Source organism: Hydra viridissima, unplaced genomic scaffold, assembly GCF_058129835.1.
Source record: "Hydra viridissima isolate aposymbiotic clone 2 unplaced genomic scaffold, HvirCarnegie_v1 scaffold_3, whole genome shotgun sequence".
Taxonomy (NCBI): domain Eukaryota; kingdom Metazoa; phylum Cnidaria; class Hydrozoa; order Anthoathecata; family Hydridae; genus Hydra; species Hydra viridissima.
Window position 1 is genome coordinate 12,568,875 of NW_028324302.1, and position 16,653 is coordinate 12,585,527.

At 26.9% G+C, this 16,653-nt stretch overlaps 1 protein-coding gene and 1 pseudogene across 3 annotated transcripts; one reads left to right on the top strand and one right to left on the bottom strand.

Annotated features, from left to right (window-relative positions):
* The first annotated feature begins 1,283 nt into the window (after positions 1-1,283).
* Positions 1,284-15,660, top strand: LOC149891068 (tRNA (34-2'-O)-methyltransferase regulator WDR6-like). Of its 3 annotated transcripts, none has more exons than XR_016450390.1 (22): positions 1,284-1,753; positions 2,621-2,694; positions 3,127-3,222; positions 5,904-5,991; positions 6,174-6,341; positions 6,452-6,599; positions 7,948-8,191; positions 8,304-8,405; positions 8,487-8,598; positions 8,766-8,911; positions 9,025-9,311; positions 10,622-10,774; positions 11,048-11,122; positions 11,292-12,803; positions 13,066-13,170; positions 13,267-13,327; positions 13,434-13,493; positions 13,704-14,145; positions 14,226-14,572; positions 14,933-15,052; positions 15,303-15,453; positions 15,566-15,660. XR_016450390.1 is itself a non-coding variant. In XM_090080765.1 (22 exons), exons 2-22 carry the CDS (start codon positions 2,631-2,633, stop codon positions 15,639-15,641), a joined length of 3,147 nt encoding a protein of 1,048 aa, XP_089936891.1. In that variant the 5' UTR covers positions 1,284-1,753; positions 2,621-2,630; the 3' UTR covers positions 15,642-15,660. The 3 variants fall into 3 exon arrangements, 1 of the variants encoding a protein (XP_089936891.1); XM_090080765.1 differs by having other exon boundaries at positions 11,292-11,393; XR_016450389.1 differs by lacking the exon at positions 13,267-13,327 and having other exon boundaries at positions 11,292-11,393; positions 13,408-13,493.
* Positions 3,868-5,608, bottom strand: LOC149891069 (uncharacterized; annotated as a pseudogene).
* Positions 15,661-16,653: the final 993 nt, after the last annotated feature.

Here is a 16,653-nt window from a genome sequence, read left to right on the forward strand (position 1 = left end):
ATACATTATCGCATATCTTATCCACTTTCTCAGTTAATTTAGTAACTTATTTTCATGCAGCATTCTTTTGTATGAATATTTATCCTCCCTCCCCTCTCGCCCCTTCTCATTAATATATATATATATATATATATATATATATATATATATATATATATATATATATATATATATATATATATATACGCAAATAAATTAGTCTTACAACTTTTTGAAATTTTTAGAAAGCTTTAAATGGCCTTTGCCGTACATGGTGAGCCTATAAAATTGTAAAAAGCATTTACTTGTTATTTAAAAAAACCTCCCACTGGAAATTGAAAAGAAACAATCAGAAGGGGAAAAATCAGGAGAAAATTTTTATCTTTAAAGATTCGTTAAAAGTGTTGTTTGTTTTTTTTATATTAAAAAGTATTAACTTCTTGTTGAAACATTAATGATTTATAAATCGTTTTTTCATTCTTTAATATATTATATAAGTGATGAATGGTTTTATAAAGGTTTTGCAGTTTAGTATAATAGAGAGAGCAGTAGAAAGAATCTTTTTTTGGTAAAATCGGATAAAGTATTACTACCACAATTGATTGCAAAATATTATTTTTGCTTAGAAAACGTTAATAGTAATGAAAACACTAATGAGAATATTTACAAGAGTATTAATAAGAATGTTAATAAAAATATTGATAAAGTTGTTAAGAAAAATGTCAAGAAGAATATTAAGAAAAATATTAAAAAGAATAATAAGAAAAATATTGAGAAGAATAATAACAGGAATATTAATAAGAGTATTAAGAAGTATATTAGTAGTAATATTAATGATAGTATTAATATGAATACTAATAAACCATTTATTTATTTCAAGTTTTATATAAAGAAAGGAAATACAGAAAAACTAGATACAAATTAGTTTGAAATAAATTGACTTATTCACTACTAAAAATTTTTTTGATATTTTATATTAATAAGTAATTTTATAAATTTTAATAAGTAATATAAGTAGTTTATGTAAAGCAATGAGGCAAAATTTACATAAAAAAAAACGAGTTAAGAAAATAATTTTTTCACATTTTGCTCCCAAAGCAATATTTTTCCTTTAAGTAGGGTTCCACCTAAAAATCAATAACCTTAGATAAAAGAGAATCTAGTTGAAGTAAAAAAATAGTTTTCATCTAAATCAAAGTATAGGATTTTTTTTTATTTGAAATAAAATGACCTACACTTTCCTATTTATTAGTAAAAATTAAGTAAACACCCGTGTAACCCACGCATATCTATTTTTTAACTCCAGATTTTAATATTTTGATCATAAAAGTTATATCTTTGATATTAAATGCTAACATTAAAAGTGAGAGCTTTGCAAACTTTAGCTAGTTTCTGTGTGCCAGTCTTTTACATGATTTTATACTCATATGACAAACCAACCAACGCATGCGTACGGTATTACAGAGTTGACATCAGACGGAATGGATACTTCTCTATATATATTTCAAAACTTTAAAAGTAAAACAACGTGAATAAACGAAGCAATGTCTGATGTTGATAAAAAAAAGCAGCCAACTCCGACTTCATTTCTTAAAGGTTTTATTGCTGGCGTGCTAGTGTCACACATCAGCAAACGTTTTATTTTTGGTATACTTGCCGGTGCTCTCACCGGAGTATATGTTGAGCAAAACTTTCAAAACATTCCTGATGCAAAAGAAAAAATTACAAGCTCGATTGCTGCTGTCCAAGAAATATTTAAAACAAGAAAGTGAATGTAAGTTCTTACTTAATCAACATCTGTTAAAAATAGTATATACAGTACTTTGTTTGTTCAGAAATGGGGAAAGTACCATTCCTCAAGTATACACACACTTGGCTATTTTTTTTTTTTTTTAATTTAGTTAATAAATTTATGCTGTGCCTTCACATAAAAATAAGAGTATTAAATTTTTTTTTACTTATGATACAATAAAAATACTATAAAATGAGAGCCTCCATTTGTTCTCATATTAGAGATTTAAAAGTATGACAGTAAAATTTTGCTTTATTACAGATTTTATTGGGGAAACTAAAAACATACCTTGCAAATATCCACTTTACACCAAAATAATAGTATCAACAAAAAATAGCTAAACTAGGTTTTAAAATAACATCTACATGTAATTTTGAAAGCTATGCATCTTTTTTCATCACAATTAAATTTATTAGATTTTAGTTGGAACTTTTTTCCCATTTGCTCATAGTTCTTTTTTCAGCCTTGTTTTTCTTTATTGTTAAGACAAGAGTCATTCTTTACCTTTTACAAATTTCTTCTGTGTTATCTTAAAACTCATATTATTAAATTTATCAATACTTTGAACTTTCAAAGTCAAAAATTAAAAAATTCTCACCTCTATACTATAAAGATTACTTTTTTATAAAATTTTGAAAAAATGAAATAAAAAATGATGTAGTTAATTGTAAGTAGTCACAGCCTGAAATCTATTTTTTGTTATATATTAGATTTTATTGCCTGTAAAATTTTCAAAGCGCTTCAAAATTTTAATACAATAGTTCTAATTCAGATTTGGTTGTTTAATCTATTTAATTAGAGTTGATTGCTGTTATGTTTAATAGTTGTGTTTTTTTTTTTTTTTTGAAGTACTCTTTAAATGGAATCTATCTTGAAATGTCCTGTTACTGCTTTACATTTATACAAAGATTTCATTCTATCAGGTAAATTTTTTGTTAATATGTTACATACAAATTTTTGGCAATTTTTATACAGTAAAATACAATTTTAGAAGTCTAATTGTTTTTTTTTTTTTTTTTTTTTTTTTGAGAAATTATATGTACAAAATCTCTTTAAAGGTTTCTACTTCAAAAAAGTAAAAAAAAACAAACAAAGAAACCATGTATATCTGTATCCTCCCTAGTAATGATGGAATTAATTACACTACCCTTCTAAGTAATTACTGGTTTTTACTAAGTAAAAACTTTATATTATTGTTATTTTTTTCCAAAAAAAAAAAAAAATGACAAAGAATAAGTTGCTTTTCCAAACAAAAACTTTAATTTTGTATTAATAAGCTGAAAATAATGTTAAAAAATTCATAAGCATGCATCACTACTAAATTAAACTTTTTATGTTACCCTATCTTGCTTTAGGTCAAGGATCCAAGCTTACAGTTTATTCCAAAAGAACTCATGAAAAAATTTTTTCAACAAAGTTGTTTCATGAAAGTAGAATCCATAAATTTTGTCGTAAGTTTTTGTATACTTTTGAAAGAGGGTAATTCCACATCAAATCACCCAGTCCATTGAACCATGTGTCTTCCTTTTGTGTTATATTTTGACACATTATTCCTTATTATAAAAAAATATTACATGCAAAATTTCAGCTAAAAATGTTGAGCGGTTGACAAGATACTGCAATTTTAATATTGACCTGGTTTCCCAAAATGACCCGGTTTTCATAACATTCTGAAAAAAACATTTTTCTTAAAAAAATAAGAAATAAAAATGGCAAAAATATGAAAATAAACATATATAATGTTTTTTTGATGCTGAATTCAATAAATGTACTTAAAATGCTCAAATATAAAAGGAACATGAAACTAGTTGTTTTATTAACTTAAAAGTTAATAAAACAACTAGTTTGTATAAACCAAGTTTGGGGCCCAATATCTCAAAACACCCCCATCAAATTTTTTTTTTTTTGCTGTTAATATTTTCAACTGCTTATAATCTTACTAGGCACAAAAAATCTAACTGGAAAAACAACTGAAACATATGGAACTTTAATTTCAAAGATCTATTATTTTTTCAAGAAATTCCCAAAAAATATTTGTAAATAAAATAAAAGTAAGTTAATCGTAATTTAAACAGTCACTTAAATATACAAGATTTTTAAAGGTATTGAAGATGTAAGTTATTTTGACTGTGTTGTAATAGTTTACAATATTGTTCCCATTTTACTTGTACTTCCTCTATTTCAGCATTTTCAAACACATAGTTTCTACCGGAATTAGAGCAAGCTTGTGGAACAGATAGTTTTTTCAATATGTTGGTGTTGGGAATAAAACAGTAGTCCTCTCTTTCAGGCCAGTTAAAACAGATTGATGGACCATTTGGGTGAAGAAATTTAACTTTAGCATCAACTTCTTCTAGGTTGGATTTAGTTACAATGCCGATCCATTACTACACAGACAACAGCTACATAACAACCTAAAGCAACAGTATTAAGTTGAAATATATCTTGTTTCTTTTTAAGATTGTGGATTATTGAATAATTAATGTTCGTACTACACCTCTTTGCCCCAACCCTGTTATCTCCAAGATGTATAAATTGATGAAAGTTACCAGTACCAGGTAGAGTTGTTACACCAGTGTACCTTTCTTTTTGCTCTTCATGTTGCAATTGTAAGTCCAATCCCTTTATGTAAATGAAATTAACAACCTTGATTTTCTCAATACAAAATTCATACATAGCTTCTGATGTGAGAATTTGGTTTCTGTATGGTCGTTTTAAACTTTTTTTGTGCTGTTAACCTTTTTACAGTACCGCCACTCCCATTGCATGGTGACTTTCCATGGGACGTGGCAAAAAAGATCCATTCAACTTTAAGGTCAAATTCACTTTCTAGTTGGCATAGATTGTAAAAGCTTTTACAATTTTTGTACTGTCGTGCGCAACCATCAGTGAATATATGTAATTTAGACAGATTGGAAAATTTTTTAATATAGAAATAATTCAAACCTTTTCAGAATCCCTATGTTGTTTATTTTTTTACACTGATAGATATTGTTAATTTTCTTTATAGATATATTTATATATATATACAATCTACATATATATATATGAAATATATATATATATATATATGAAATTGTTAATTTGTTAAAACTTAAATAAAATTTACCAATAAATGTTTTTTTATAACTGAACTTTTTATAAACTAGTTATTGTAAACTTTTACAAAATATAGCTGTCAAAATTTTAAAAACAAATGCACATCAATATCACACTTATTCAGTTTTTATATAAAAACGAAACAGGATGTTTTTTTTCAGTTGTTAAGATCAAATAGCTAAGTTATTATATAATTAAGACTTCCTTAAATATAACAAAATTCTTTTTTTTTTTTTTTTTTTTTTTTTTTTTAAGGAGTCTATAAAGTAAATATAATATTTTACAGAATTCTATTTGCAAGTTTTTTAAAATAATTTCTTGAAAAAGTAATAGATCTTTGAAATTAAAGTTCCATATGTTTCAATTGTTTTTCCAGTTAGATTTTTTGTGCCTAGTAAGATTATAAGCAGTTGAAAATATTAACAGCAAAAAAAAAAAAATTTGATGGGGGTGTTTTGAGATATTGGGCCCCAAACTTGGTTTATACAAACTAGTTGTTTATTAACTTTTAAGTTAATAAAACAACTAGTTTCATGTTCCTTTTATATTTGAGCATTTTAAGTACATTTATTGAATTCAGCATCAAAAAAACATTATATATGTTTATTTTCATATTTTTGCCATTTTTATTTCTTATTTTTTTAAGAAAAATGTTTTTTCAGAATGTTATGAAAACCGGGTCATTTTGGGAAACCAGGTCAATATTAAAATTGCAGTATCTTGTCAACCGCTCAACATTTTTAGCTGAAATTTTATGTGTTAACTTTTCTTTTTAAGATGCAACAGTCAAAGAAATTTTTAAAAAATTTGAGGACCCATGGTTCAAAATTTTCTAAATTTCGGGTGATTTGATGTGGAATTACCCAAGAAGAATTTTACCTGATTTCTTGTGTTTTTTTTTCTTTTAAACTTTAATCAAATTTTAAAAAAACTTCAAAATTGATTTTTGTGATCATTTCAGGAAAACAAAAGGTTTTAATTATCATTTTCATCATTTTTTAAATTATCTCCTTTTTTTTTTTTTTTTTTTTAGAAAACCAATATTTTGAAAATTCTTTTATTGCTCTTGCTGGAAAAAATGTAATCTGTTTTTCAATTCATAATGATAATAATGATTTGAGGTAAGATATTTTTATAAATCAAGTTGAGTGTGTGTGTGTGTGTGTGTGTGTGTGTGTGTGTGTGTGTGTGTGTGTGTGTGTGTGTGTGTGTGTGTGTGTGTGTGTGTGTGTGTGTGTGTGTGTGTGTGTGTGTGTGTGTGTGAGGTAAGATATTTTTCAAGTTGATTGTATATATATTATAGAATTAGTTTCGAAAGTTCTGAAAAAAACTTTAATGTTTGGATCTGGGATGGTTTTTGGGTGACAAATAATCAAGTTTTACTAGTATCAGCTTATAACACAGCTCTTCTATGGAGTTATCTATCAAATAGCATAGAATTAATTTGCAGTTGTTCTGAACAATGTATTTTGTATCTTTTCTTACCTTTATTGATTTTATTTCTGAAATTTTATAAATTGCTATTAAGCAACATAAATCTTAGTGAAAATGTTCAAAAGTTTTTTTAACAAGCGTTGTTAGATATTCTGCAACAATAACAGAAATAGAGAATGTAATCTGGGTTGGTGTTGGAACTGTGTTCAACAAAGTGTTGCTGTGGAAAGTCAATATGAACAACCACAAAGGGCACTATTATGAAAATACTTACAAAACATTTTTAGGACATGAGGTAAAAGGAGTTTTTAAGTTAAATTGATTGTTGAGTTGTTGAATATATTAAACTTTGTCTCAGGTCTGTAGACACACCTACACTTTGTTTGAAATTCATATTAAATTTTATTCAAAAAATTCAAAATTTCTTTGTATAATCATATCATATACTATAAAAAATATATTAGAATAAGGGTGTCATCGGAAATTAACAATAAATTTGACAAAAATCAAGAAATTGGTGTCTTGTTTCTAAAAATTCACCTTTAAATTGTAACACAAAAGGCATAAAAATTTAATGCTTTTTAGTTTTAATACTGTATTACTGTCCTTTGTAAAAATCTGATTCTTGTTTATTGTCATTTACTGAGTACCATTAATGAACCTTATCCTAAAATTTCTGCTTGAAAAATACTGTGGTTCTTTTCTCAAATTATGCTAATATTCATCCAATCCATTAGTATTGTCTAAATTAAAATTCTTTTCAGAAAAGTTTAGCTTAAATTTTTTTATTGAAGCTGGAAAATTGTTTTCATTAATATTCTTCTTAATATTCTCATTAATAATAAACTTATTGCCAGTCACAATCCATATTTCCTCATGCAAATCTCATGCAGTTTTCTTCTTTTGAGTGGGTTTCAGACTTGATGCCTCATTCATTTTAGAAAGAACAATATTTGAATTTTCATGAATAGCCTGCCTAATTGTTTCTTTATTAACATTCATTACTAGTTCTGACAAAAATTTATTTGAATTTGAATCAAACTTCTGGAACAGAGATTTTGATTCATAGTGGAGGATTTTTCAAGAAATTTCTGATAAGTTGCTCTGTTATATTGAGTTTCCTGGCAATTTCTTGATTTGAAAATTTTCCAACATGAAAGGCTAAAATTTTGCCCTTTCTAAAACAGTTAGAGCCTTTCCACAAGGCATTTTTTAATTAATACTATAAATCACTTACTTAAACTGATGTAAGCTGCTGAAAACTTTATCAAATCTGACATGTCTAGGAATGAGAGAACTAAAAGCTAATAACAGGATGTTTTTGTAAAATTAAAAGAATTATCAAAAAGTTAAATGGTCCAATAGTATTCTTTTATGACACTCATTAAACATGTGTTAGTCGTCATTTTTAATTAATCCTGAAATCCTGAGACAGAGTGTATAAAAGACTAGCTTAGGTGTATTTATGCATGTTAAGAATAAAAATAGTTTTTTTTTAAATAAACGTTTGTAAATAAAATAGTTGAAATAATAAAAAAGCATAAACATGGTTTTTGACTTTCATATTGGCTTCAACATCTTAGCTGTTATATTTTTAAGTGAGATAATTCATCATTAGTTATCACTACTTTTTTTTTTTGGAGGGTGTTATATTTCGTGTTCGCTTCCATGAAAGTAAAAAACAACTTTTATCAGTATCAGATGACCGAAGTATTCGACTGTGGAGTATTGATGATGAGACCTGTTTAAGAACTATGTATGGTCATACAGCTCGTGTATGGGATGCACAATATCTCCTGGAAAATATTGTCAGCATTGGTGAAGATGCTGTTTGTTTATTATGGAATAGGGAAGGTCAAATAGAAAAGAAGTTCACTGGTCATAAGGGTAAACAATATAAAAAGTTCTTGGTGTTAGTCTTGCCATCTGGTGAATATAGATTTTTTTAAAAAAGCTTTTTATGTTGCTGATGAATAATTTAAAAGCTTACCTTTTTTAGGCAAAAGTATTTGGAGTCTTTCTGTTACTCCTGGTTTGATTATCACTGGAGGTGGAGATGGTTCCATTAGAATGCTTTATCTGCAGCAAGAATCTGTGCCATGTACTGTTTTACTGTTTTTTCATTTTTTCAATAATCTTCTATTGATATAAATATTACAACAATTAGTTTCAAATTTTTCAGGCAATTTTCTGTTGGAACTACCAACTGTAAACTCATCAGAAGAAAAAAAAGATTTTCCTCGTTTTGTTAAAATTGTTGATGAAAACTGTTTGCTTATACTTACCAATCAAGGGTAGGTTTTGTTTTTATCTATAAGAAAATAAGTGAACATTATTGTTTTAAAACAAAATTTGAAACAAAAATAATCTTAAATAAAACCTTAAAATATTTTTACCCAGTGATTGTTTTGGTACATTTTTCAGAGAAAAATGTTGTAAAATTGTATCATTTCATTTTGAGGAAGCTTTACAAATATCTTCAAACTCTATGTGAATGGATTCTTATTGATACAGACCCAAGGTTTTATTCCTATAGCTGTTTAGCATTGGTTGACCATGTTGTTGCTGTTGGTAATTTAAATGGACTTGTAAAAATCTTGCTGTTAGGTAATTTTAAATGAAATGACTTTATTTAGTCTATTAAGGCAATATAAAAAGAAAATAAACTTATCATGTAGATAACCTTCACCCTCCTACTGAATTAAACTTTTATAATGTAGATAATCTTCACCCTCCTACAGAAATATCACCATTTAGTGGAAAAGTATATAACTTACTATGGCTAAAAGTTAAGAAAAAAACCTTCTTATTGATTAGTGGACCAGAAGGTGAAGCAGTTTTATATTCTCTCTCTTTAACTTCTTTAAAGTTTGAATTCAAATTTATTATTCCATATTCACGACAAAGATGGGTGACAGCAGCAGTACTTGTGGAAATTTCCAAAACCATGTATCTTATCTGTGGTGATCGACGTGGTTCTATCCATCTCTATAATACTCATTATGAGGTGACTAAAAGTTTATAAATTAATAAAAAAACTATGAACTTATGAAGTTTTAAGCTATCAGTTCATAGAGACAATTTATGAATAGTTTTAATAACAGTGATGTTTTTAAGATTTTATATGTTTCTAGTAAAAAGGAACAGTTTCTCTGCCTTAAATTATTACAGTATAGCTAATTCCAACCTGATCCTACAAATCATAGAAGTACTTTTTTGTACTAACTGTAATAAATGTACAATATATTGAGCTTGAAGATTTTCAAAAATGGATTCTCTTACTTTTTATCATGTATTAAAAACTTATGAAAAAAATACCTTAAAATTTGATAAATTATTGTATAAAATTTAATAAAAAATATGTATTCAATCTGATGAGTTTTATTCTGATCTACCAACTTTTAATTTTTATACCTAGCTTTAACTTTCATATAAGGCTTACAGGTATCTTAAGGTTTTGTTACAGGTGTCTTAACTTGAGAACATTATTTTGCGTATCCAACTAGGAAGGATTGCACTTAAAATGTTTTAATGTTGTTTTTATGTTTAATTATCATAATTTTATGTTGATTATAACAAATTTCTTTGCTAAATCATTGTTTATCTATATACTTTCTGTTCCAGACATCAGATTTGTTTTTGACATCTCATCATATAAATAATACAGAATGGTTCCTTTATTCCCCTAATTTAGTATTGTGGTTTTGTGGTTGTGCAAAATAAACTTAAAAGTCCTTTATATTTTTGTCACAAATTTTTTTGTGGACAACTTTTATGACATATCTTGATGATTTAAACAAGTAATTTATAAATAGCCAATTGGTAGCTTTTATTGATTTTTTTTTTGTTGATTTTTTTTAGTCCTATTGCTAACAATAAGTTATATTTATAGGTTTTTACAATATACATATGTAAGTTTTTATTGTCAGTTTTTCAAAATTAAATATGGAATGCTTAAACAAAGCTGACACCCACACAAAAAAGAAATAATTCTAGCAAATATTACAAAAAGCTCAGTTAATGCTGTAAAAACTTTAAGTTTGTGCTGCACAAGTTTTAGATGTTTACAACCAACATAATAAATCTTACCATTAATGTTTTAACCAAAGTAAGCAAAAATGGATATTGATTTAAAAACCTACTACTACATTTTCATTTAAAATATATCTCCTTATCTTGTATGTGTTGATTCTTGTAGCAAGATATAAGTTTAATATGGTAATGATATAAAAATTATTATGTAATAGTTATTCTTTATAAAAGATTTTTATACTATTTAAGTTTTTCAAATCAGTTTTCAATCTCTTTTTTTTGCAGGATTCTGTTCAGATTTTGCTTGGTGTACATGGAAAAACTGGTGTTACATTTGTTTCTTGCTTTGGTAATAGAATCTTTACCACTGGACGTGATGGTGTTTACCAAGAATTTAAGTTTGAAAACAATAAACTGAATTTTGTAAATAAGCAAAAGGTAATTAATTGCATTTCACTAAATGTTTTCTATATAAAATTTGCTTTATGAACCTTTCATTCATCACAAATATAAAATGATTATTTTTCAAAATACATATTAAAACTAATGCTGTTATGTCAGCTGCTATGAGCTAACTAATGTCAGCTGTTATGAGCATTAAACATTATGCTGTTATGATATGGTGATATTGAGATGCTCAAATCATTTTAAGCTTAAAACTCACATTTTATTGGATTGTAGCTTGAATGCCAACAATAATATTGTTTTTAGAGTTGTAAGGGGCTGGACTGGATTGAAGGGCTTTGGATGCATAAAAATGAATTTATTTTATATGGTTTTTATATGGTAAGAAAAGCTTAAAAGTTTACAAAAACATGATCATTTACACAGTTTAAATTATACAGCTTAAAGTTTTAAAATGGGTGTAAAATCTTTTATCTTTAATGTTATTATAGTATAAAAATCTAGTTGTTGATGAACAGTCGAAGTTATAGCATATAACATTTTTATTAAGCAATCTTATTTTGCTGCATGGAATCCAAAACTGAATGAAATTCTGTTTAAAATAAAGTGCGGAGGAGGTTATCGCTCATGGGATGTTTCTTTTCCAGAACAGGTATTTAAATTATCAAAATATTGTAGTTCATTTCCAAAACAAGCTTTGTATATCCAAAACAAGCTTTGTATATCCAAAACAAGGTTAAATGTATACATATTATAAGATTATAGCATGGATATCAGGCAGGGTGTTATTAAGTTTGAGAAGAGTTTTTTTGCAATAAAAAAAATTAAACCAGACTGTTGACTTTTCATTTAACTGTGGAGTACTTGTGTTCTTGTTATAGTGTGTTTTTTTATTCAGATCTGGTATCATTAGAAGGTAGTAAAACTCATTTTTTACTCAAACATTTACATTTAGTAAAACTTTTTAACTAGATCATCTTTAGAATTGGATTTTGAAAAAAAAACAATATAACATGTGTTCTATTGAATTTGATTTCTGACAAATTAATGCCCTTTGATTTTTGATCCTTTAAAAGAGAATGAGAATTGTTTTTACATGTTTGTGATTAAAAATTTAAGAAGGAAAATAAACTTTTCAAATATAATTAAAAAGATTTTGCACAGTTGTCTATTAGAAAAAATAACACTGCTAAATATAATTCCATAGCAAATTTCTCACTTCCTCTCTCTATGGTCCTAACAGGAATGTTTTAGGCTAAAACTGCTGATGTCCCCTTAAATTGCTTTAATATAAAAAAGTTTAGGTTGTTTTGGATTTTTAAGTGGAAATCACTTTAGTTCTGATCTTTAAGGTAATCTAATTAAATGTTGGATAACCCAACAATGCAAGATAAAATAATTTAGCCAAATCTGTTCTAGGTTTTTTTTTTTTTTTTTTTTTTTTTGTATGGTGGTCCAGAAGCTCTTTCAAAGTTGATAATTATAACTAATCTTAGCTCTAATCTTCATAAAGGTGTTTATAGATGTTGCAAATTAATCCATTCAATGTGCTAAATATTAAACCCCATAATATATGATGGTTATAGAATGAAGCTTTTTTCAAAACTTCTCAATAACTACTCTCAATTAACTGACAATAATACTTTTAATTTTTTTTGACATTTATCAACTGAATTTAAAATAGTTGGTTGAGGCAACTGATCAACATGTATTTAATGACAAAAAAGATGCAAACAAAAAAAAAAAAATTTTTTTTAATACACTACATTTTTGTTAGAGGCAAAAAAAACTTTAAAAAAATGTTGAATTTGATTTGGCAAAGGACATTGGCAAATTATACCAAGCATTCAGGGTATCAAAAAAAATAACTTTTACTACATTTTACTGTCAAAAGTTTTTGGAAGACTTGCTGAGGTAGACTTAAAGTTCCTTCTGCTTGTGTTTACTAATGGCTAGTTTTCATTTTTATGTTAAATATTGTTAACATGATGAGGGAGACTTTTAAAGAAAGTCATCAAGGGTTGATCTTCAAAGAACTTTTGTGGATCTGTAAAATAAAAAAGTATTTGATTTTTTTTATTATTCTAACTTTATATTTTTATGTTTGTTTTCCTTGATTTTTGACTCCTTGTTGAGATTTAATTTTGTTTTAAAATTTTAATTTACAAAAAACTTATTGCAATATAGAAAAATAAAAAAAATTCACCTGTAGTTTTTTTGGACTAGCAAACCCTATTATAATTCTACTATATTGATATGTGCTATATTTATAAGTGTACTGTTAGATAAAAGTTTGTTAGATAGCAGTCTTTTTTTTTTCTTAGAACTCAGATAAAGTGTTCAAGTTGTTATTCTCCTACCTCAAAGGGATAACTATTAATTATTCTTCGTATGACTTGAGCATAAGTTATCAAGCTCTAATTTTAGAGGTGATTAACAAATATTTGTTTTGTGAAATATTTTCTGTAAAAGTGTAAAAATGTAAAAGTTGTGTTTATTACATTGTATTTATATTTTTAAAATAGGATTCTCTTCATGGTAAAGAAGTTAATTGCATTAAAGTTTTAGGAAAATATTTACATAATGGTACCTATTGATGCTAGCATTCATTTACTCTTTTTTTTCTTTTTTTCTTTTTTCTTCTCCCTTTTTTTTTTTTCTCAAAGACAGTTAAAGTTGATTAAATCTTAAGGCACAAATGAGTGGTTATTGGCAGCAGCAAGTGAAGATACAACAGTGACTTTGATGAGTTGTATCTTTTCATCACTTATTGATTTTGGTTGTGGCTTTAAATTTAATTGTGTAAAATGTTTTCATCTAAAATCTAATAAGATTTCTGATTTTCCATCAAAGTGTTTAGAGTAAATTACTTTCTTTGTTTTCACTTTGTTGTAAAAGTCTTGGTTTGTATTTTCTGGTAGTAATCTTATAATGATTTGTTATTTTCTTAACATCCTGAAAGACAAACCTAGAGAAAAAACAATAGTTTTACTTCATACATGTGTTGGTCATATCGGTGGCGTTAAGGATATTAGTTTTGTATTGCACAAGCAATCTTCATCAACACTTGATGGGCTTTTGTTCTCATGTGGAAGCAGGACATCATTAAAGTGCTGGAAACTTTTCAGTGATCAATTTTTACCAATAAATAGTACATCAGATGTAATAAAAACTTTTAAAGATGTCAATGGAAATGATAATCAGGCAATATCATGTAGTCTTGTTACAGAAATATACAATCCTGAGTTAAAAAAGAAAAAAGAAATTTATCGAAATCAAGAAATAATAGATGATATGAGATTTTTAAATTGTTGTACATTTAAACTGAGCGATGTTCATGAGGATTTTTCTGCTTTTAAAGAACACATTGTATGTACTTGTGCTTGCTCTGATGGTGTTGCACGGTAACATAAAATCATTTTTTTACTAAGTTTATATAAAATTGGAAGTTCTAAAAAAGTTACTTTTCGGTTTTTCCTTCTAGAATTTATCTACAAACTGAACTGACTTTCCAACTTTTTTTAATTTTGGAGTTTCATAAGCATTGTGTTCAAGCTGCAAGACATTTTATAACTAAAGAATGTCTTGTATATATCTACACCATAGCTACTGATGGACATTTAGCTGTATGGAACATAACTGAAGCCTTGAACGATTTTGTTTTAAAAATGCGTGACAATATAGTTGTAACCAAAGTTAATGCTTTTAATGAAAATAGATTTAAATTTCACGATTTGTGCTTTCCTTTATCCAAAAATATTCAACCTTTGATTTATCTATCTGTTCACCAATCTGGAATAAATGCTCTCGATCTTTTCTCAACTTTAAATGGTAAATTGCTGTTTAATTTTAAAATTTTTATGACTTATGACGCTTTAAATGTTTATTTTCAAGATCCTTTTTTCAAATCTTAAATATTATGAAGTTGGTTTTAACATAGCATGTAATGGCTAATAACTCAAAGTGTATTTGTCACTAAAGTTTAAATATACTGATGCTAATATTTGCTTCCATGCTAAGTGTAAAACTACTGTAAGGTGCAAAGAACTATTACTGTTTGAGTCATTGGGGTGTCTATGTTTTTTCACTTCAATTTGAGCGTTTTTTTGTTTTTTTTTTAGTTAAGTATTTTCTTCGATTTGTTTATACTTTTTTATTTATATTTTTATTGTATTTTGATATTTTTTTTAGGACAACTTATTGTTACGGGAGGAGATGATAATGCTTTGTCTATCAGCTTGTTTAATGAAAAAAGTTGCACTTTACAATTTTTAGCCAAAGATGAGCATGCACATTTTTCACAAATTACTGGTAACATTATTTCAAATTCTAATAGTAAATATTTTACATGACCTAATTATTATAAACACTGAAATGTCATTAAAAATACAATATGTGTGAAAGCGTATTTCTATAGGCCCCCTTCTTCTTCCTATTCTTTTATGTTTTCCTCATATTTTATCCCTGTCGTAACTTTTTATAAATACGCCCTTCATCGGGCATGCTTTCAATTTATTAACTGGAGTTCAACTCAAGCTTGTAAAACTTTTTTTGTGTGTAGGTGTGAAATTCATCACTGAAAACCTTATTGTTTCAACTAGTGTAGATCAGAAAGTCTCTATTTGGAGACTTATTGATTCCTCTCTAAAACGCATTTACCAATGGCACGTTGATGTTGCTGACGTCAGTTGCTTAGACTGCTGGATGGAAAAGTAATAATGTACCTCGACTCATTTTTTTAAAGGTTAACCGATGCTTTCTTAAAGGTTAACCGATGCTTTTCTTTTAAATGCAAAACTTTGATATATTTTTTAATATTTTTAGTGAATTGGTATTTTTTGCGCTTGGTGGTATAGGCGTTCAATTATTCTCCGTTGTAATTTCGGAATTTCAAAAGTGAATAGAAGATGTTATAGAAATTGTCTTCTTTATTTATTTACTTCAATGGCGAATGTTATTTCTTAATCTCTGATTTCCTTAAGTACTGTTATACGCTGATGATTAAAAAATACTCGCCTCAAATCACTATTGAAGCCATGCATAATATATAAGCTGTGCGTATTGATGATATTCATAATGTAATCTGCTTTGTAGCTTCTTTCCTCTCAATGTAATTAATAAAACAACTTTAGATTCTTTAGAATTTGTTTCAAATTCTGAATGAATGGAAAGATTATTCAAACATGAATACTATTGATTCGATATTTTTAGCTTTACAACCTGTGTTTAAAATAAAGGAAAGATCTAACGATTAAAAGGCTGTCGCCTTTTAATCGTCATTTATCGCAGCAAGATTGTGGGTGGATCTTTATCACAAATTCTATCAGGGCATATTTTTGAATAAATTATGTGCCTGATTTACAGGATTTTGGGGGCAAAAAAGCCGTTGCTATCATACGCAAAGAGTATTAAAAATTCAGAAGGGATATATATGCGTATACATTCCATGTAATATTGTCATTGCTAACTTTGTAATATTTTCTATATGGAGTTTATACATAAGTCAGAAAAGACAAGTTTAACAATTGAAGTGATGATATAGCTATTTTTTACCATAGAAATAACAATTTGGTCATATAAATACAAATTTTTTCAAGACTTTAAAAAAAAATAACCCCTCTTTTTTCTTGAAAGTGTAGCTTTTCTAGAAAATCAAATTACTTTTACTTCGCCAAGTAATAAAGTTATTGAGTTCTACAAATCGTCGTCTTTCTTGTAAAACTTAAGTCAGTTTTTTATTAGAAGTTTGCTTTGAAACGCATGTTTATGAGGAATTTCATTTACGCATGATGAGAATCCTTTTAAGTATTGACCAGTCAGAATATATCTCTACGTCAAAAATTACGATTTTACTAAAATTAGAAGCTTTAAAAGTCTCTTGAAAAATTTTGTAAGCTAGACAGGTAAACCGA